Here is a 23,334-nt window from a genome sequence, read left to right as displayed (position 1 = left end):
AAATTCTGCAACAAATCTGCTGCGCATGAATATATCCCCTGACCTTCCTACCACACACTTTTTTCTGCTTTCTCTTTGTTTGCAAAAAAAAAACGGCGTAAATTTCAAAAGTGTTTTGTTGCGTTTTTTTAAGTTATGGAACGTTTTTTTCTATTCATTACATTTGTAACATGCTTATTTTCTGCCATTTTCCAAGTCCTCCAGCGAAGCCTATGGGATAATGGCAGAAAAAAAATACCATACCTAGTACAGGCTGCATTTTGATAAAAAGCCACTGACCCAAAAAGAGGCGAAAAGGCCAAAAAAGATACCACAAACAAAAAAATATTGCTTGTAGTACGTTTTAAATGTCACTGTAGATTTTCAGGTAACATCTGGTGGCAGTGATTTGACCCCCCCCCCTCCCCCACGTCTTAAAAAAAAAGCAGGAAAAAACACTCCGTTTTTCCGAAAATTATGTGAAACCAACCCTTAGAGTGTTTTTGGACCCAGAGTACACACACAGGCACTGTGCCCAGAGTAAATCCCCACAGGCCCAGTACTCAGAGTCAACCCACACACACAGTACCAAGAATAAACCCCTACAGGCACAGTACCCAGAGTAAACCCACAAAGACACAGTACCCAGAATAAACCCCCAATGGCACAGTACCCAGAATAAACCCACACAGGCACATTATCCAGAGTAAACCCACACAGATACAGTACCAAGAATAAACCCCCACTGGCACAGTACCCAAAGTAAACTGACATAGGCACAGTACCCAGAATAAACCCCCACTGGCACAGTACCGAGAATAAACCCCCACTGGCACAGTATCCAGAGTAAACCCCCACAGACACAGTACCCAGAATAAACCCCAACTGGCACAGTAGCCAGAGTAAACACATTGAAGTCAATGCGGAAAACTGCAGCGAATCTGAGACAAAACCATATCAGATCGAGTAAGCTGCGGTATTAAAATAAAGCAGGGTGAACCGTACACCACCCGTTTTTTACTGTATTGTGTGAGTGATCATTTTAATTCAATAGCTCATCTGGTGGCCGCTATGGTAAATTACCACAGTGAAAAAAAACACACTGTAACTGTATGTTCACACGCCCTATTTACGGACGTAATTCAGGCGTTTTTCGCCTGGAATTATGCCCGAAAAAACGTCTCCAAACCGTCAGCAAACATCTGCCCATTGAATTCAATGGGTCTTACGATGTTCTGTGCAGACAGGCTTTTTTTTTACGCGCCACTGTCAAAAGACAGCACGTAAAAAGACGGCCACCTCAAAGAAGTGCATGTCACTTCTTGGGACGTAATTGGAGTCGTTTTTCATTGACTCCATTGAAAAACAGCTCCAATTACGTCCGTAATTGACGCCGCAAAAAACATGTGCACTTGCAAAAACGGCTGAAATTCAGGAGCTGTTTTCGCTTGAAAACAGCTCCGTAATTTCAGACGTATTTTACGTTTGTGTGTGAACATACCCTAAGTACATTTTCACATTGCAGTATTTTGGTCAGTAATTTGTAAAACTAGAAGTGCATCCAAAACACGGAAGAAGTGGGAAGCTTTAGCCCTTATTCACACAACAGGGTTTCCCAGCCGGGTGACGGCCGTTCATAAAACGGCCGTCACACGACCGCAGTAGGAACAATAGACCCCTAATGGGGCTATTCACACGACCGATTTTTTTGACGGCCTGGGAAACCCGGCCGTCAAAACATGGGGCATGCCCTATTTTCGGCCGCCCGGCTCCCATAGAAGTCTATGGGGCCAGGTAATACACGGCCATCACTGGAATGTGTCCCGAGTGACGGCCGTGTCCACCGTCGCTCGCTGTCTCCTCCTCACAGTGCAGAGTGCATGTGAGGAGGAAGAGTTTATGCCAATCAGACGAAGCGCTGTATGCTGCAGGTAAGTTTCTACAATGTGGGGGTGCCCTTATACAGTGGTACTGTGTGGCATGGCCGGGGTGTACAGCAGGTGCAAGGGGGTGCTGCGCTGGCTCCCTTCCCCTGCTTGTTTTAAAAGCGCCCTGGCCCGGCGAATCAGCAGCCGCCTTTCCGCCCGGGCGCTTCTTCAGGCATCGCTACCGCTATAGCAGCCATAGCGGCTGCTAGCGGCGACACCTGCCATGGCCGATGGCGCCGCTAGCAGCTGTTGCGGCTGCTACTGCTGAAGCGACACCACTATAGTAGAGCAGGGAGGTATCTTCCTGCTCTGCTATGTGCTAGCCCCACTTTAGCTCCCTGAAGGAGCGTAATCCCCGGAACAGAATCAGAACAGATGCAAAACGGATGCAAATCGGCCGGGAAAAACGGACCAAAACGTCCGATTTTATCGTCCGACACTCGGACCCTGTCTTGTGAATAAGGCCGTACATTATACTTTTCTGTTTATGTTCCAGTCCTGGTTTTGGTTTATAAATACTGATGCAAAATACTGACCAAAATACGGTTGTGTGAAAGTGGCCTAAAGTCAAGTTCACAATTTTCGATGTGGTTTTTCCGCTGTATTTTGCATTTGAAAATCTGCAACATGTTCTCTCTCCTTGTGCTTCTGCAGTGTTTTTACCTCATTGGCTACAGTGTAGAAACCCCATCCCTGAAAAACACATGTAAAATATTGATTGTGGTTTTTACACCATGCAAGTTTTATTAGAACTGCTTCTGTAGGAAAAAACATCACCCCAACCACTGAAACCACAACAAAAGCCACATGTATTACCCACAATGCAATGGATGTGCAGGAATAATTTATTTTTTTCATTTTCCCACCCATTGACCTTAATAATAAGAAAGACACAACAAAAAAAGACAAATGCAGTGTGTCTTGCATTATTACAATGCATTTTTTTAAAACCCTTTATGAAAAGTCCTATATTGCATTAAATATCTGCCCCTCAGTGCTTATATCAAGGGTGGTAGCTGCCAGGGGGACAGGAGGTGAGGCATTTTCTCAGTGGCGGACACAGACTGCAAAAGGCCCCTGTGCAGATAATGTGCCAGGGCCCCCCCGCCCCCCCCCCCAATACCGACAAAGTTACCTAAACATATATATGCATATAAAAATAAACCTTACTAATAAAAATTATGAAGGAAGATTTATATTGTACATTTTATTACCAGTTTAGAACACAAGTAACACATTTTTTTCCGGGTTAAATTCTTATCTAAACTAAGTCCCTAAATGTGGGCAAAGAAAATGAAAAACCTATACTCACCTCCTCCGGCGCCTCCGTTCCCCCTCCGCAGCCCCTATCCCTTTCTGTGTTTACAAAGCTGCTGTGGTGACGCGCGGTCGATGGCACATGACCGCTGCAGCCAATCAATGCCCTCAACAGCGATTTGCTGTGGAACTACTGTCCTCAGCAGCACACCAATGAGGAGTTATTGGCAGCAGCGGTCACGTGCCATCGGCAGCGCGTCACCAGTGCAGCCTTGTACACTTGTAACACAGACCGAGACAGGAGGATGGGGGCTGCGGCGGGTGAACAGAGGCGAGGGAGGAGGTGAGTATAGTTTTTTTATTTTCTTTGCCCACATTTAGAGACTTAGGTTAAATTGAATCATTGAATATAACACAAAGCACTCATGCAACTGAGATGCAATAATTTAGATGATCTTATCATGCTTAGCTTACTGCACTGTTACCTATCAAGCAGGACTGAATCTCAAGATATCTACAGAGGGGGCTGTATGGCGTTATCTACAGGGGGGACTGTATGGCGCTATCAACAGAGGGGGCTGTATGGCGTTATCTACAGGGGGGACTGTATGGCGCTATCTACAGAGGGGTCTGTATGGCGCTATCTACAGGGGGGTCTGTATGGCGCTATCTACAGGGGGGACTGTATGGCGCTATCTACAGGGGGGACTGTATGGCGCTATCTACAGGGGGGACTGTATGGCGCTATCTACAGGGGGGACTGTATGGCGCTATCTACAGGGGGGACTGTATGGCGCTATCTACAGAGGGGGCTGTATGGCGTTATCTACAGGGGGGCTGTATGGCGTTATCTACAGGGGGCTGTATGGTGTTATCTACAGGGGGGACTTTATGGCGTTATCTACAGTGGGGTCTGTATGGCGTTATCTACAGGGGTTCTGTATGGCGTTCCCTACAGGGGGGGTCTGTAGGGAAAGTCATACAGCCCCCCCCTGTAGGGAACGCCATACAGACCCCCCTTTAGGGAACGCCATACAGACCCCCCTGTAGGGAACGCTATACAGCCCCCCCTGTAGGGAACGCTATACAGCCCCCCCTGTAGGGAACGCCTTACAGCCCCCCCCTGTAGGGAACGCTATACAGCCCCCCCCCTGTAGGGAACGCCATACACCCCCAATCACTCAAAAAAATGCGACCTACAGTGTGAAAAGACAAAAGACATGTATCCCCTATCCACAGGATAGGGGATACATGTGTGATCGCTGGCATTGATAGGGAGAGCGGGGGACCGAAAGTCCCCCGAAGTTCTCCATCACTCACCTCTGACTTCCGGTGTCTGCGCAGCTCAAGTGTGACCGGCGCTCCATTCATTTCTACGGAGCTGCCGACACAGACCCCGGAAGTCCGAGGTTTGTGATGGAGAACTTCAGGGGACTTTCGGTCCCCCGTTCTCCCTATCAATGCCAGCGATCACACACGTATCCCCTATCCTGTGGATAGGGGATACATGTCTTATGTTTAATGGCAGAGCGGGGAGATACTCCCTGCTCTGCCGTAGTGTTCCGTGGCATCGCGCTGTAGCAGCCATAGCGGCAGCTAGCGGAGATTCCGGCCAAGGTGGGGGCCCGTGCCGGCAGGTGACGCGGGCCCCCTCATGCCGCGGCCCCGTAGCAGCCGCTACGGCTGCTATAGCAGTAGTTACGCCCCTGTGTTAGGGGGAGTTCACACTGAGGTTTTTTTCGCGAAAAACGTCAGAAAGTGCCTCCCATTGAAATCCATGAAATTTTTCCTGCGAGCAGTAAAAACCGCATGCGGGAAAAAGAAGCGCAATGCCCTTTCTTCGGGCGTTTCTGTCTCTGACTTCCCATTGACAACAATGGCAGGCAGAAAATGCGTTTTTTGCTGCGTTTCCCTGCCCACGGCCCGATGGCCGAAAAACGCCACAAAAAAACGCAATGAAAAACGCGGGAAGTGTTCTACCGGCAGGTCAAAATATGGCTCAAAATTCCGGAAGGAATTATGAGGCAGATTTTTCTACATAAAAACTTCTCCCTTCTGACATGAACTTTTTAACTTCATCTACCTGTCCTCTGCAGTCTGCACGTCCTCCACTCGTCCTGTGTCTGTCCTCCGCTCATCCTATGAGTTCTCCGGCAGTCCTGACTGTACTGTCCAGCCGCCCGAAGTCTTACGTCGCACCGCCCCCTGTCCTCTCCCCTGCCTGAGCGCTCCTCCTACCACCAGCATCGCCGTCCTGTCCTATTCATCTGTGCCAGATTGGCAGTGCAGTGTAGCGGCTATCACCGGGCCCGGGCACCCGCCCCCTCCCTCCCGATTGGTAGTGCAGTGTGGCGGCTATCACCGGGCCCCCGCCCCCTCCCTCCCCTCATGCCTAGTGTTGTGATGCTACTAGGCATGAGGGGGCCCGTGCCGCCAGGCCTGGTACATAAAATGTAATGTGCCTGTCAGGGCGACACGGGCCCCCCCATGCCGCGGGCCCCGTAGCAGCTGCTACGGCTGCTACTGTGGTAGTTACGCCACTGAACGGGCCCCCTTCCCACGCGGGGCCCTTGTGCAGCTGCACCGGCTGCACATGCGGTATGTCCGCCCCTGCATTTTCTGTATATACCGATCAGCCATAAGATTAAAACCGCTGACAGGTGAAGTCAGTAATAATGATAAATCGTTGCAAAGGTGCCTGTCAAAGGCTGGGATATATTATGCAGCAAGTGAACAGTCAGTTCTTGAAGTTGATGTAAGACCGACCACTTTTTTTTTTTAGCCAAAGTCAGAAGTGAACCAAAAAGAAAGGCAAGGTGTAAAGAAAAGACTGGTGCATTGCCTTTTTTTTTGCCAACTTCTGTGTTTGGCTCAAAAAACTGAGCCAAAAATGGCACCAAAACTGTGTTTGTGTGTGTGTGTGTGATGCTGCTCTAATGGAAGCTGGAAAAATGGGCAAGCGTAAGGGCATGTTCACACGGCCTATTTTAATCGGAAGCAGAACGGCTCCAAACATCTGATTTCAATGGGAAAAACTGCGTTCTGGTCCGATGGGCCGTTTTTTTTACGCGGCCGTTTTTCCAAAACGGCTACGTAAAAAAACGGCCGCAAAAAAGAAGTGCATGTCACTTCTTCAGCCGTTTTTGGAGCCGTTTTCCCTTGAAAACAGCTCAGTATTTTGAGACGTTTTTTGCTAAGCGTGTGAACATACCCTAAGCATCTGAGAAGCTTTGACAAGGGCCAAATTGTGATGGCTAGACAACTGGGTGGGAGAATATCCAAAAAGGCAGTTTTTGTGTGGTGCTCCCAGTATGCAGTGGTTAGTACCTACCAAAAATTGTCCAAGGAAGGAATCAGAGACAGGTCATAAGCACGCAAGGATCATTGATGTGCATGTGGAGCAAAGGCTAGAACGTCTGGTCCGATCTCTCAGAAGAACGACTGTAGCACAAATTGCTGAAAAAGTTACGGCTGGCCATGATAGAAAGGTGTCAGAACACACAGTGCATTCCACATTTCTACATATGGGGTCGCGTAGCTGTAGACCAGTTACAGTTCCCATGTTGACCCCTGTCCAAAATCGCCTACAATGGGTATGTGAGCATCAGAACTGGACCATGGAATAATGAGAGAAGGTGGCCTGGTCTGAAGAAATCACGGTTTCTTTTACATTATGTGGACGGCCAGTTGTGTGTCCTTTACTTACTTGGGGAGGAAATTATACCAGGATGCACTATGGGAAAAAAGGAAGCAGGTAGAGGCAGTGTGATGTTCTGGGCAATGTTCTGCTGGGAAATCCTGGGTCCTGGCCTTTATGTGGATGCACCTTTGACATGTACCACCTCCCTGAACATTCTTGTAGACCAAGTACACCCCTTCATGGCAATGGCATTCACTAGTGGCAGTGGCCTCTTTCAGCGGGATAATGTGCTCCGCCACACTGCAAAAAATTGTTCGGGGATGTATTGAGAAACATGACAATGTGTTCAAGGTGTTGACTTGGCCTCCAAATTCCCCAGATCTAAGTCAGATTGAGCATCTGTTGGATGTGCTGGTAAAACAAGTCCAATCCATGGAGGTCTCAAGTCGCAAGAGGATTTATAGGATCTGCTGCTAAGGTCTTGGTGCCAGATATCACACCTTCAGAGGTGTTGTGGAGTCTATGCCTCGACGGGTCAGAGCTGTTTTGGTGGCACGAGCGACCTACACAATATTAGGCAGGTGATTTTAATGTTATAGCTGATCGGTGTATATGTTTGTTCATAGACATGGGATATGTCCATCTGTCACATGCTTAGATGAACATAGTATGTAAACAAACAATCCACATCTCTACAGAAGCGCAGAATTCAGCACTTGCGTTGCAAGGTTCAATGTGGCCTATAATAGAAAGCTGGGGTCTATGTGTCCCCGGTTAGTTTAGCTTTAACATACAGAATCCCTTTAAGGTCTAGAAATGGCTGCCTCGCTGTGTGGACGCCATTATCGCCTGCTACTTTAAAGATAAACACACAGCGAGGGCCTGAAGATTTAGCCCATAAACAAGATATTCTAAAACCACCGCACGCTGCACATTGAAATCCTTCCAGATTCTACACCTGCTTCACATGTGACCGAATGAAAGTCAAAATTATGAAATAAACAGCTGTGTAAGTAAAAACTGCAGAACAAAAGTATGTGTCCTTTAATGAACTATCCCAGCCCCCACTGCTTTGTGGCTGTATTTTGTACATGGCTGCACTTACAAAAAAGTTTGTCCAGCTCGATGCCTGAAACCACTGGAATATGTCCCAGCTGCAAGGTGTCAAAGAGCCCCGCGCGGATTTAAAGGGGCACTCATATCATAGTCTGGTTACTAGTACTAGAAATGTGGTTCGCAGCAGTCACACGTGTTTTTATTTTCCCTTATAAATTCCTTTTATAAGTTGCCTTTTTTTTCCTCAGTCGGCTGTCTGAAAATTCAATGAGGCAAAAATAGGTCAGAAGCGGGTTTTTATAGCTTCGGCTTATTTTAGCTCAATTAAAATGAACGTATGTCTAATTTTTTCCAGTATAGTCTCAGTTTTGAGGTAGGAAACTTCTACACTTTCCTTTTAACTCTTGTCAGTCCTGGATGTTCCATAGGGATCTTTTACATAGTATTTCCATGTGAAGAATTAAAAAATTAGAAACGTAAAGTCACTCTAAATTAAAGGGGTTGTGCACTTAAAAACTCTTCTCACATGAAAGGTCCCCAGATTAAGCTGAACATGGGGCATCCCAGTGCCCACTGAGTTGAAGGGACCACCATATAATGCATGGAAATGCAGCTCCCACAAGATGGAGAGACGGTGTCAACGGCTCTATCAATTTTTATGGATCTGCAGTTTTTGCTTGTGGCGTTTCTTTTCAAAATGCAGCATGCCCTGGGTGTGGTGTTTTTTCAGGCTTTTTTTCGGGCTTTATGTTTACGGTTCTCGTAAACATACTTGGCTTTCAATGTAGTAGGCCAGAAAAGTGGGTACATTTGTGGTATAGTTTTTGTTGTTTGTAAAAACAAGAAAACAGAAAAGAATATGCCAAAAGGGATGAAAATATATGTAACTGTACTTCCATAAATCTGCATAATCTGTCATCGATTTTTTTATTTTGTAGTTGTGAAAAGCATGGCAACTATTGCTGTAAAAAATGAGATATTCAGACATAAACCTTCCAAATGTAGGCCAAATGAGTGCCCTTTTGGCAGGTTTATTACTTAATAATAGAAGTTTATGGGTATTTTTTTGTATACAGACATACAACAAGCATGGAATAATAAGTTATTCTTCTTATTGCATAATTTTGCAGTGTGGAGCGAGGTGCATATAAACAGTCGACATTGCACTGAATCGCGTCCAATCACCATCATGGTAGCACTCACATGACAGCTTTTCCAATACTTTCCCCCAGATCAGTTTTTACAAGCGTTTAGGCAAACAGAGGAGCTATAGACAAAGTGGCACGATGACCAGGCCAAGGAAATGTTTGATCCATAGGAATATAACATCCGGTGGCAGCCATTGGACGACCCTACTATGTGACATATTCTCACTATGTATGTAATGTTACTGTAGCCTAGCCTTGGCATCAGGGTGCGGGAGACAGAAGAGGGATTTTGATGGTAAGTAAACCTTTATCTTTTTGCAGTATGCCGAACTTGAATGTTTTTCATTAGGGAGATGGAGAGTAACAGCCGCCAGACACATTTTCTTACGGAAGACAATGGGATTGGACATGGACAAATCCAGTCTGGCGGATCCTAATTTTCCCCAGGAAATCCCCACGGGATCTGCCAATATATATCTGATGACGATGGCTAGATTTTCTCACAAACTGCAAAGATTTCGCAGGACTGAATACATCTACACTAGTCTCTGCCAAAAAGAAGACCTGCTTCATAACAAGAATGAAGTGAATATGGATGTAAAGTTTCTACCCGCTGTTCTTTATACACTGAAAATATAGTTTCCTTTTTACGTAATAGGATAAGTGACATAAGTCAGTTTATAATAACACATGCTCAGTAACAAAAATCTTTCCATCTGACATCACTGTTTTTAAAGCAAAAAAGATAACAAGCTGAACGTATCTGAAAGTAGATAATAGAATAGAGATGGAGGTTTCATGGGACAGAAATAGAACATCAGTTTTTCCACATGCGAATGGGGAAATTAAATGCAAATTAGAAACATTAGCTCAGAAAAAGCTGCTACTCTGAACGCCTAAGGCTGGGTTCACACGACCTATTTTCAGACATAATAGAGGCGTTTTACGCCTTGATTTACGCCTGAAAACACGGCTCCAATACGTCGGCAAACATCTGCCCATTCATTTCAATGGGTTTGCCTATGTCCTGTGCCGACGACCTGTAATTTTATGCGTCGCTGTCAAAAGACAGCGCGTAAAAAAACAGCCTCGTCAAAGAAGTGCAGGACACTTCTTGGGACGTAATTGGAGCCGTTTTTCATTGAATCCAATGAAGAACAGCTCCAAATTACGTCCGTAATTGACGCCTCGCAAAACGCGAGTACGAGCAATTACGTCTGAAATGCAGGAGCTGTTTTCTCCTGAAAACAGCTCCGTAATTTCAGCCGTAATTGACGTTATCGTGTGCACATACCCTAAAGAGGAGCTGACAGATCGCTCTGAATTAGGGTATATTCACACAGTGCAGTTTTGCTGTAGTTTTTTTATGCAGTTTTTGAAGCCAGGAGAGGATTGTAAAGTGAGAGGAAGTATATACTAAAGTGAACACTTTGGTGAATAATTTTTATCTCAGGCCCCTGCTTGGAAAATACACCCGGTAATCTCCGGTTATCTCCTCCAATCCCAGCCACTGTTATGTCATGTGACCACACTGTGACTGTCCGATTCCTACAGTGTCACATTGAGCACCTTATAGGAATGCATAGTGAAAGTGAGTTCCAGTCCATACAGCAGACACTGTAGGAATCGGGCAGTCAGGAGACATAACGGAAGCCGCGATCGGAGGAGGTAGTTTGGCAACAAAACACACCATAAGAGTATTACCTGCCCTAACTTTTACTGGGTGTACTTTCCAAATAGGAGCCGAGATATAAAAAAAAATATCACCGGAGTGCTGCTTTAGGGCATGCCCACACGTGGCGGATTTCCTCCGCAACTGTCCGCATCAATGCCGCACAGAATCTGCATTGCAGATTCTGCGGCGGATCTGCCCAAAATGTGCAGTAAATTGATGCGGACTAGCTGCTGCGGACTGCGGTAAAAGTGCTTCCCTTCTCTCTATCAGTGCAGGATAGAGAGAAGGGCCAGCACTTTCCCTAGTGAAAGTAAACGAATTTCATACTTACCGCCCGTTGTCTTGGTGACGCGTCCCTCTTTCGGCATCCAGCCCGACCTCCCTGGATGACGCGGCAGTCCATGTGACCGCTGCAGCCTGTGATTGGCTGCAGCCGTCACTTAGACTGAAACGTCATCCTGGGAAGCCGGACTGGAGACAGAAGCAGGGAGTTCTCGGTAAGTATGAACTTCTATTTTTTTGACAGGTTGCTGTATATTGGGATCGGTAGTCACTGTCATGGGTGCAGAAACAGTTACTGCCGATCGCTTAACTCTTTCAGCACCCTGAACAGTGACTATTTACTGACGTCTCCTAGCAACGCTCCCGTAATTACGGGAGCCCCATTGACTTCCTCAGTCTGGCTGTAGACCTAGAAATACATAGGTCCAGCCAGAATGAAGAAATGTCATGTCAAAAAAGCAAGACGCATCCGCAGCACACATAACATGTGCATGACAGCTGCGGACTTCATTGCGGAAATTAGAATCTCCATTGAAGTCAATGGAGAAATTCCGCCATGAGTCCGCAACCAGTCCGCCACAACTCCGCAACATCCATTGCATGCTGCGGACACCAAATTCCGCACCGCAGCCTATGCTCCGCAGCGGAATTTTCAGCCTCGTCTAAACGAACCCTACTAAATAGAAGTGGAAGTCAATGGAGAAACGGCTCCGCTGCGGATTAACGCTGCGGAGTGTCCGCAGCGGAATTCAAGAGCAATTCCGCCACGTGTGGCTTTGCCCTTAGGCCGGGTTCCCACGTAGCGTAAACGCTGCGGAATTCTATGCGGAAATTCCGCAGCCTTTACAGTAGCAGCAAAGTGGATGAGATTTAGAAAATCTCATGCCCACGTTGAGGAGAAAAGATGCAAGGTATATGTTGATAATTTAACCTGCGGTGTGGTATTTAAATCCACAGCATGTCAATTATGCTGCGTTTTCGACGATTTTCTGAAAGCCAAGAGTTGCGACTCGGTGGCACCACAGTGATTCCACAGCAAAAACCCAACTCAGGGAAAAAAAAATCATACTTACCCAGAATGCTCTCTTACTTCCTGCAGTCCTGCCTCGTGGGATGAAGTTTTATCCAATGTGACCGCTGCAGCCAATCACAGGCTGCAGCATCACGTGGTCTGCAACATCATCTTGGGAGGCCAAACTACGCGCAGAAAAGAAGTAGAGGGCCAGTAGAGAAGTATGAGCGTTTTATTTCCCAAGCGCTGCTTTCCGCAGCGGAAATTCCGGCCGAAAAACATTGTGGTACGGTTATTCAGACGGAATGTATGGCGGGTTCCGGGTCGGAAACGCTGTGTGTTTTTTACGTAGGGTATCCGACCCGTGGGAACCCGGCCTTAATGATACTATTTCTTCTCTTTTTTTTAATACACTCCTGGTTGTGGCTTAAAAAACGGCACCAAAAAACTGCACCAAAACTTTTCGGCATAAATATCCCCTTAGGGCAATTATACTATGCCTAATACAGCTATTATAGATAACACCGAGTCATATCTGTGCTATAATCGAAGCAGGGCTTCCCCCGGCGATCTCTCCAGGCCAGCAGTAGCCAGTTAGAATAAAGATGCCGTGGGACTCATCCTGTGGACCCTCTTGCTGTTGCTGCCGATTACTTAGGAGTAGTAACTGAGGGAAGTCCTGCTTTGCGTTTAGTGTGGGCAGCACAGCTGTATTAGGGCATTTTACAGATGTCGTGATATCAAGAGTAATGATTGTTTCCATTTTTTTTCCATATATCAATAATACAAAGCTAGATAAGAAACTATTAGGCTGGGTTCACACACCCTATTTATGGACGTAATTTGGGCGTTTTAACCTCGAATTACGTCCGAAAATACGTCTCCAAAGCGCCGGCAAACATCTGCCCATTCATTTGAATGGGTTTTACGATGTACTGTGCCGACGGTCATTTTTTTTTACGCGCCGCTGTCAAAAGACGGCGCGTAAAAAAGATGCCCGCGTCAAAGAAGTGCATGTCACTTCTTAGGACGTAATTGGAGCCGTTTTCCATTAACTCCATAGAAAAACAGCTCCAATTACGTCCGTAATGGACGCTGCGAAAAGCGCCTGTACATGCCATTACGTCTGAAATTCAGGAGCTGTTTTCTCTTGAAAACAGCCCCGTAATTTCAGGCGTATCGGACGTTTACGTGTGAACCCAGCCTAACGCCACAAAAAGTGTGCATGTGGCTCCAGCCAAAATATAAGGTGTATTCACACCACGTCTAATGTTTCCTTTGATGCATATGTTAAGGAAATCTCCAACGTATGCACCGAATGTAAAGGCTTGGCGTAAGCCACCATGTTCCATACAGTGGCATAAGTCATCCATAGGCCCCGATGCAAAAAAAAGTAATACCGCACAATATACATTTTGCGGTGGCCCACTGTATAGGGAAAGTCTCAGCAGGTAGCTCTTTCCTATACAGTAAAAAAAAAAGCTATAGTGATATATACCTGTCTGGCAGATGCCAAAAGGACAATATTTGGCATCTGTCAGTGGTCTATGAACCCGTTCAGCATATCCGCCGGAGACATGGTGTGAATAGACGATTAGAATTATCCTGTTCTGGCAAAGATCAACTGATCAGAGCATAAACAAACCATGCAGTAATATAGAAAGCACACACCTCTTGAGTACACCATCCACATTCTGGGCCCAGTGCAAGGCATTTTGTGCATGTAGCTGCATTGGAAGAGGAACACTTGTTTTCAACTGCAAAAAAAACAGAGTGTGCAAAAGAACGTAAATGTTCAGTTTGGGTTCGGTAGTCTCAAGTTAACACATTTAAGACAAGTTAATACATTTATGAAAACTAGTTTGTTAAAATGATGACGTTGTCTATCGCATCTCGTAGCATCACATGTTTAACTTGGTTGGTAGTATATAGATTACACCACATTGTTACTCTGCACCATTGACAGGTATGCCCTTATGTAAAATGTATATATGGGACTCAACATATGCAACTTGTCACACATTCTAGATAATGGGATAAATCAAAAAGGACCAGAGGCGTAACTTGAAGCTCCTTGGCACCAATGCAACATCTGTAAGGGCACATTCACATGTGGCGGAATTGCTGTTGAATTGACAGTCCGCAGTGGAATTCTACAGCAGCCGTTTTTTACATTTGTTTCTATACATTTTTAGGAAAGTAGGTTCAGACGTTGCAGAAAATAACTGTGTGGAAATCAGGCTGCGGTGCAAAATTTTCCCTCCGCAGCATGCACATTACATTGCGGAGAAGATGCGGAATTTCACTGCGGATTTCAGCCTTTGAAATGCAAAAACTGAAATCTGTGGCAAGTCCACTGTGATATCTGCAACGTCTGAATTACCTGTCAAATATGCAAATGTTGGTGCAGATTTGTTACGTAATTGCCCCGAATCTGCACAAACATTTGCAGCAGAAAATTTTTGCCACGTCTGAACATGGACTAACAGGGCCACCCCTGACCATGGTACAAAATTCTGCTTGGAAAAATCAGCTCAGTTTTCTTGCGTCACCCGCATTTTTTGCTGCGATTTTTGCTGCGTTTTTTGGAGGCTTTTTATTTACCTCTTTCTTCAACAGGCAAAAAAAAAAATTGTGTCCTAAAAAGTCGCGGACGTTTTTTTCAATCTCTATTGTTTTCATTGGGGTTTTTGAGGCGGACTATAGGTCATGTCGCTTTTTTTCCCCCGCTCGTGGAGAAAAAAACGCTCAGCCTCCCATTCTAATCAATGGGAGACGTTTTCGGACTTTTTTGGCACGGTTTTCGACGCGGTTTCCACATCAAAAAATGTGCCAAAAACTCTGTGTGAACAGGACCTTAGGCACCACGGCCTGGGTGCAATTGCCACCTCTGCACCACCTATATCTATGCCCCTTAGATGTGCCCTAACTACTATGTGCACACCTTTTAATAAATTAGACACATCTCTGGCCGTCCGTGCACCAGTAAGAGAGATATTAGATTTAAGATATTTATAGTAAAATTTGTTGGACAGCGAGAGACCATGCCCTTTACGCTAAGCCCCACCCGCTTACGATGAGCTGCAAATTATAGTGCAAATATGGCGCGCAGATTTTAAGCAGCACATTTTGCAACCTGTGCATGTAGCCGAAGGATGGATTCACACACATCGTTTTGCTGCATTTTTGGGCATTTTTCGTGGCGTTCTAATTGCATTATTTGCGACATTTTTGAATGCGGTCTAGTGCTACATTAAAGTTTATACTAAAATATAAAATGCACTACATACAACTGCGTTTTTATTTGTGGCCTTTTTGAGACAGTTTTGTGGTCAGTCTTCTGGCTTCTTTGTAGGACTTCAGACACGTAAGAAAAAAAGAATGTACAAAATGACACTAAATTAAAAAACGTCACTAAAAACACGTTACATTTTAATTTCTTTAAATTATAGTTTTGGAAGTACCGAAGTTTAAATTGCCAGACTAGTTCTGTGTGTGAAGGAAGCCTAAAGGTGGACAGACCTGTTTTATGCTAACCCTAAACCAATTGGTAAATATACAGCACAAAAGATGTAAAATGTTCCTAAGAAAAGTATAAATTAGAAAAATGAATGTTAGGTTTGTATAAAGCCTGAAATACTCATTGTAAAACCCTATTAAAATAAAGCTGTAAAGTACATGTTGACTTATTTCTTTCCTCTTACATGGAACGCAGATCTAATGCCTGTGGTATTTATTAATACTGGCAGATTGACAAGGAAGATGTTCCTGCCAATGTTATGAAAGTGGCATTACAAAAGGTTAGTTCGGATGTTCATTTTACTGTCTCATTGTATTTCTATGGAAGAGCAAAATACCAGAGATGCCCACCTGGAATGAGGAAAAGGAAGCAGGGTGTGTGGGGGAAAGTAGGGGTGCCAGACACTGGTGTGGTTTGTCTAATGTGGCCATGGTTTTACAAAGGCAATAAAATATCGGAAATATTGTTATTTAATAAAGAAAAACTCTAATAATATTTGCTGCAGCTCAACCGTTTTACAAACAGTGCACGTCCCTGTCTGATGGTCATACAATAGTCATACAATAGTGCCGCCACATATTCTGTGTCAAGATAATACAGATTTATAGTGTTAGGGCATGGCCCCACGTGGTGTATTTCTTCCGCAACTGTCCGCATCAATGCGTTGCAGATTCTGTAGCGGATCTGCCCAAAATGTGCAGTAAATTGATGCGGACTAGCCGTTGCGTATTGAGGTGAAAGTACTTCCCTTCTCTCTATCAGTGCAGGATAGAGAGAAGGGCCACTACTTTCCCTAGTGAAAGTAAACGAATTTCATACTTACCGGCCGTTGTCTTGGTGACGGGTCCCTCTTTCGGCATCCAGCCCGACCTCCCTGGATGATGCGGCAGTCCATGTGACCGCTGCAGCCTGTGATTGGCTGCAGCCGTCACTTAGACTGAAACGTCATCCTGGGAAGCCGGACTGGAGGAAGAAGCAGGGAGTTCTCGGTAAGTATGAACTTCTATTTTTTTTACAGGTTGATGTATATTGTGATCGGTAGTCACTGTCCAGGGTGCTGAAACAGTGACTGCCGATCGCTTAACTCTTTGAGCACCCTGGACAGTAACTATTTACTGACGTCGCCTAGCAACGCTCCCGTAATTACGGGTGCACACACACACGTAGTCACCCGTAATTACGGGTGCACACACGTAGTCACCCGTAATTACGGGAGCCCCATTGACTTCCTCAGTCTGGCTGTAGACCTAGAAATACATAGGTCCAGCCAGAATGAAGAAATGTCATGTTAAAAAACCAATACGCTCCACAGCACACATAACATGTACATAACATCTGCGGACTTCATTGCGGAATTTAGAATCTCCATTGAAGTCAATGGAGAACTTCCGCAATGAGTCCGCAACCTGTCCGCCACAGGTCCGCAACATCCATTGTATGCTGCGAACACCAAATTCCGCACCGCAGGCTATGCTCCGCAGCGGAATTTTCCGCATCGTCTAAACGAACACTACTAAAAAGCAGTGGAAGGCAATGGAGAAACGGGTCCGCTGCGGATTAACGCTGCGGAGTGTCCGCAGCGGAATTCCAGAGCAATTCCGCCACGTGGGGCTTTGCCCTAAGGGCTCATTCAGACAAGCGTGATTCTCGTCTGTGTGCTGTGCGTTTAAACAAGGCACAGCACACGGCCACATTGATTTCAATGGGGCTATTCACACATGCGTGAGTTTTCGTTGCGTGAAACTCACTGCATGTCCTTTATTGGTGCGTTTTCACGCACCTAGTCGCCCATTGAAGTCAATGGGTGAGTGAAAACCACGGACAGCACACGGATGCACATCCGTGTGCTGTCCGTGTTTCACGCGTCAAATACATTGAAAAAGAAGTGCTTGCAAGTGCATGAAAAACACATGCCATATGCAAAGCACACTATTGCATAACACAACGCACACAGACAGATTTACGCGCGTTTCTTTTGCGCGTAAATCTGTCACGCTCGTGTGAATCTAGCCCAAAGGTATGAAAATATCAGGTGGCTTTATAAAGCAGACATTCCAAAATGAGGAAGACTAAAAAATATCCTGATGACTTTACAATGCAAAAACAATGAAACAATGAAACTGCCTTGTCTCCTAGAGCCAAATATGAAAGGAAATATGAAATTGACATAATGTCGAATGTGGTAGACACACAAAAATATAAGGTAACGGCCAGGTCTGACTCACACTGCAGTGTGACTATGGGAGCAACATACACAAAACTGACAGACAATGAGAGAAGAAGGAAGGAGAAGAGTGAAGACCCTGTGTAAACTTGTATGCAAGTAGACGACCAGAAGGCTCCAGTAGCTGCAATGAGGCCAGGATCACACACACAGTTTTGATGCAGTTTTTAGCGTCAGTCTTTTCTTTATACCTTTCCTTCCTTTTGCATCCACTTCTGGCTTTGGCTAAAAAAAACGGCACCAAAATCTGCATCAAAACTGCTTGTGTGATCCTGGCCTAATGGCTTACTATAGGTGCAATCTCCTAAGCAGCTCTGGAGAACAAAGTGCTGCTCTCACAAATGAAATACTGTGCAGACTACCAGTAGACTACCACAGGTGATACTTTTTCTGAATTGGACAAAGATGTCCTGAAGACCAGGATCACACACATGCAGTTTGTGGCTCAGCTATTTGAGCCAAACACAGGAGTGGACACAAAAGGAAGGCGATATATCAGTCTTTTCTTTATACCTTGCCTTCATTTTGGCAAATTAAAAAAAAAACTGAGCCAAAAACAGCACTTAAAACGACATCAAAATTGTGTGATCCTGGCCTGAAAGGGAAGAGGCAATGCTATAACACCTACTAAACAGCCACCAAAGGACCCGATTTGGGGAAGACTCGTGTCTGTGACCCGCCAACACTCATAACTTAGATGTGATCGATTACAGGTGGATCCTGCATGTCAGACTGCGGGACTGACGGATTCAGTGTAAAACAAGTGATACAGCTGTTCCGTATAGAGAAGACAGAACAGCTGTATCTCCAAAAGTAAAATTATTTTTTAATAAAGACTAATTACAAAGTTACACTAATCACAATGACTAATCCATTTATTAAAAAAAATGCCTCATAGCCTTTAAAGAGGTTGTACCATCAGGACACTCCCTGCTCATATTCCCTGTAAGGGCATATGGATATCATAAAGGGGGTCCTCTGCTTGGAACCCATATAAGCCAGATCAGAGAGCTGCTAACAAGCAACACCTCACACTGGCAGACTCGAGCTGTTTATGTATTACATGGATAACCATTAATGTGAATGACCGAAATGTAATATTATATTTCCGATGTCTGGCTCCAGCTTCCACTGGCAAAATCATCTGTCTGCTGGCGTTCTCTCAGATTAAAGGGGTTGTCCATGATGAGACAACCCCAACTTTGTCCAGGACTAGATATGTCCTGTTCATAGATCCATAATGGATGTACCCCTACATCTATGGATATGGATTACCGGCAAACACACCCTGTTGTTTGCCGGTAACCTTAGACGCTTTACTTTTCTTATTTGCTCTGGTGTTCCTCTTTTACTGTGCGAGAGCTGAGGATTTCATAGCCAAGACTACATTTCTGTCCAAAACATGTTATCTGTCTAACATCAAACTTCTGAACAGAGGGAGGAAAGTTTTCTTACGAGACTTCAATACTATAATTTATCCCCTTTATAGATGTACTACAAAGCAGGATCCTGTTGGCTCTCCATCAGTCATCTGTGATGTGTTTGCTACCTGTAAAGGGAATGTGAAGGTTATTTTCTAGCTGGATTATGGTGTGCCGATCTGTATAATGTTAACATTCCCTAATAAATATTTGATGTGGAAAAACAAACGGAAAGCAGTTACCATACAATTTTTGGAATGCGGGAAATCACACCTACTTTGCTCTATGAAATACTGCTTTCCTGAAACCATTTTCCATTTTCCCAAACACAATAATAAATATTTCAGAAATATGGAAACTTTTTACAGAATCCAACCAAGCAGCCTATATTTTTTAATGCATAACTCTCTGACTAAATCATGGGAATAACATGGACTTTTTTGGGGTTTGTGAAAAATCATCCAAATGGCAGAAGCTGAGATACAGAAGCCGAGTATTATAAGAACGGGTGCACATATAAGTCCTGGTTTCAGGACATTATTAACCAGTTCTGAATGAATTTGGCAGCCAGGTGTCCCCAACTGCACTATTAGGGTATGTTCACACGGCAGCGTCCGTAACGGCTGAAATTACGGGGCTGTTTTCAGGAGAAAACAGCTCCGTAATTTCAGCCGTCATGGCATGTTGAAGCGCTATTTCGCTGCGTCCATTACGGACGTAATTGGAGCTGCTTTTCCATCGAGTCAATGGAAAACGGCTCCAATTACGTCTGAAGAAGTGAAAGGCACTTCTTTGACGCGGGCGTCTTTTTTACATGCCGCCTTTTGACAGCGGGGCATAAAAAAAATTACCGTGCGCACAGAACATCGTAAGACCCATTCTAATGAATGGGCAGATGTTTGCCAACGCTATCGAGACGCATTTTCTGACATAAATCGAGGCGTAAAATGCCAGAATTACGTCTGTAAATAAGCCGTGTGAACATACCCTTACAGCCCCGTAATTTCAGCCGTTACGGACGCTGCCGTGTGAACATACCCTTACTGACAGTGTCCAGTTCCTTCTGTCTCGTTAGAGGCTGGAGGGGAAAGTGTACTCTGAGGCTGTCAAAAGACAGTAGTCCTGAGATCTCCATCTGCATTAGGCCAGATTCAGACGAACGTGTGTGTTTTGCGCGCGCAAAAGGCACTTGACAGCTCCGTGTGCCCTGTTCATATGGATGCGCGGCTGCGTGCTTTTCGCGCAGCCGCCATCATTATGACACTCCGTTTGGATGTTTGTAAACAGAAAAGCATGTGGTGCTTTTCTGTTTACATTCATTCTTTTACTGCTGTTGCGCGAATAACGCTTGTCCCACGGTTGTCCCATGGTTTTCACGCACCCATTGACTTCAATGGGTGTGTGATGCGCGAAAAACGCAGAAATATAGAACATGTCGCGAGTTTTACGCAGCGGACTCACGCTGCGCAAAACTCACGGACAGTCTGCACTGCCCCATAGACTTGCATAGGTCCGTGCGACCCGCGTGAAAACCATGCGGGCTGCACGGACGCAAATCACGTTCATGTGAATCCGCCCTTAACCTCAGTCAGCAAAGAGATAGATGTATAAACAAGACACTACATGCAGAGGCCTATAAATCCATGTTCACACGCTCGGAATTCATGCCACGGATTAGTAATTGCTATAAGCTGATTAACACATGGGTCGGCTCCATTGAAGTTCAATGGAGCAAATCCGTGGCTTTTCATCGCTGAATTTGCAGGAATAATGAACATGCTGCAGTTTATAAAATTTGCACCATTGTCATTATTTTGCACTGAATTTTTACGTAGGGTGGAAATAAGGAGCTTCATTCACATGCATTGCCTTTGAAATTGCACTCGATTCTGTCCGGATTTATCTACAGAATTCGCACACAAATCCACACAGAATCCTCAGTGTGTGAACATGGACAAACAGTCTGTATATGTGCAGCATCCTGATAGCCACCAAATAGTTTAAAGAGGATTTTTGACCATAAGAAGTGATGGCATATTGCTAGGATAGGCCATCACCACCTGAAAGGTGGGGGTTTGACTGTCGGGACCCCAACATTCCTTAAAATTTAGGTGCTACAACATTCGTTTTTTGAATGAAGAGACCTGGCGCTGTGCAAGGAAGTGCAACACAGTTCCATTCAAGTGAATTAGACTGTGCTGCAGTTCCCTGCAGTGGCAGAACTCTTAGTTCTTAGGATTACCAGGGTCCCAGAGGTCGGAGCCCCACTATCATGATGGTATGGCATATCACCTCTAGACATCTTCTGACATGTCACTAAGAAATTGCAGATGTGAGCGAGTAAATGTTGGGTGGCTGGAGTAGCTATAAAGGCACAGGTGGGCACGAGCCTAGTGCATGGAAATTGAAAAAAGTACAAATACATTCTGCTGATGGTGGGCACTCCTGACATGTTAGGGTATGTTCACACGTCTATTTACGGACGTAATTCAGGTGTTTTACGCCTCAAATTACGCCCAAAACAACGGCTCCAAACCGTCAGCAAACATCTGCCCATTGAATTCAATGGGTCTTACGATGTTCTGTGCAGACGGGCTTTTTTTTTACGCGCCTCTGTCAAAAGCCGGTGCGTAAAAAGACGCCCGCCTCAAAGAGGTGCATGTCACTTCTTGGGACGTAATTGGAGCCGTTTTTCATTGACTCCAATGAAAACCAGCTCCAATTACGTCCGTAAAAGACGCCGCGAAAAACGCGTGCACTTGTCAAAACATCTGAAATTCAGGAGCTGTTTTCGCCTGAAAACAGCTCCGTAATTTCAGACGTAATTGGCGTTGCCGAGTGAACATACCCTTAGCGTCAAGCCAGATGGTAATTAGGCACACATTGCTGCAAAGCCGCACTACAGTCACACTCATGAGCTGCATTAAATTCACAACTTCTGTGACTCAAGGCTTCTGAGCACAAGGTCGCTCCAAGGTTATCCCTCACTGCTGTCCTAACGTGACTCAGTACAGTCACACTCTATTAGATCATGTTAGTTACATGACTATCGCCCAGCTTTCTGAATTCACTACTGTAAGAGTACAAATCAAAGGGGACAAGTCTGGTTTTCTTCCTTCTGGAGGTGAGCTATTTTGCATACAGTAAAAGTCGAATCACATTATTCAGGCCATGATACCTGCCTATGGCTGTGCTCCCTATAGGGTCATCTGAATGCATTATGTGATCTGGCTAGAGTGGCGCACCTACCATAGAGGCAGAGCATTTACAGCTCTTTACACCAATGTTTTTTGTCTATGTTATTTAGTTTTGCAATTTCTACATAAAAACATTTCCAAGAATGCAGCGCTATACTTCCTGCAAAATCTGACACGTAGCAATTGGAATATTTAATATTGCATACGTGTTACAATCTCATAATTTCTCTGATGTTTTTGGAAGGTGGGTACGGAAAATAAAATTATTTTGCTGCGTACATTTAGTGCTCAGTGAAATGAATATCAATGAACTTCATGTGGTGGATACATTTATCATATTGCTAACACTCAATAGAAATTTAAATAGTTAAAAAAAGTGAGTGAATGTTAAGGCCTATCACATCATTATCTGGACTGCAAAGCAGCACATAGTTTCTGTGATGTCATAATCTAGAATCTGGGTATGAATCATTTTTATATACTTTCTGTGATGTCATAATCTACAATATGGGTGCGGTCCATATAGACAAAGTTCTAGTGATGTCTTGATATAGGCATAACCTATTATCACATGAGACCTATAAATATTGCTCACATCTTGACAAATGTGTCAGACTTTTTTGGGCTCTTATATTATGAGGAGATGGATATGGTGATGAAGGACAAGATGGAAGCGGATGAATCAAAATATAAGAATGACAGAGCTAGAGGATGTGGAGTATCACAAATTTCATTATGACAGGGATGGAGATTACATCATGGAGGATCAGCGTCCATACTCCTCTTAAAGACATTTATGGCATATCTACGGACCCGCACCCATGTGGAGAACGTGAGTTCCCCAACCTCCGTACCACCTGGTGAGGCAGCCACCACATCCAGACGGAGAGGGGTGGGAGAGGTGATTGTGTTTACTTCTATGGGAGTTACGGAAACAGCAAAGCACTCTTGCTCGCTGTTTCAGTAACTCCCATTGAACAGAATGGAGACCCCCA

At 44.9% G+C, this 23,334-nt stretch overlaps 1 protein-coding gene across 1 annotated transcript in view; it reads right to left on the bottom strand.

Annotated features, from left to right (window-relative positions):
• The window catches only part of ITGB8 (integrin subunit beta 8), a 124,078-nt gene that overhangs the window by 59,309 nt on the left and 41,435 nt on the right, over positions 1-23,334 (bottom strand). The window contains exon 2 of the mRNA XM_075827304.1: positions 13,649-13,734. Within this exon, the coding sequence (XP_075683419.1) occupies positions 13,649-13,734 (86 nt within the window). The remainder of the gene's footprint in view (positions 1-13,648; positions 13,735-23,334) is intronic.

The sequence above is a fragment of the Rhinoderma darwinii genome, chromosome 5 (assembly GCF_050947455.1).
Source record: "Rhinoderma darwinii isolate aRhiDar2 chromosome 5, aRhiDar2.hap1, whole genome shotgun sequence".
NCBI classification, from domain to species: domain Eukaryota; kingdom Metazoa; phylum Chordata; class Amphibia; order Anura; family Rhinodermatidae; genus Rhinoderma; species Rhinoderma darwinii.
The sequence above is the reverse complement of the archived record's forward strand: the minus strand, read 5'-3'. Positions and strand labels throughout refer to the sequence as shown.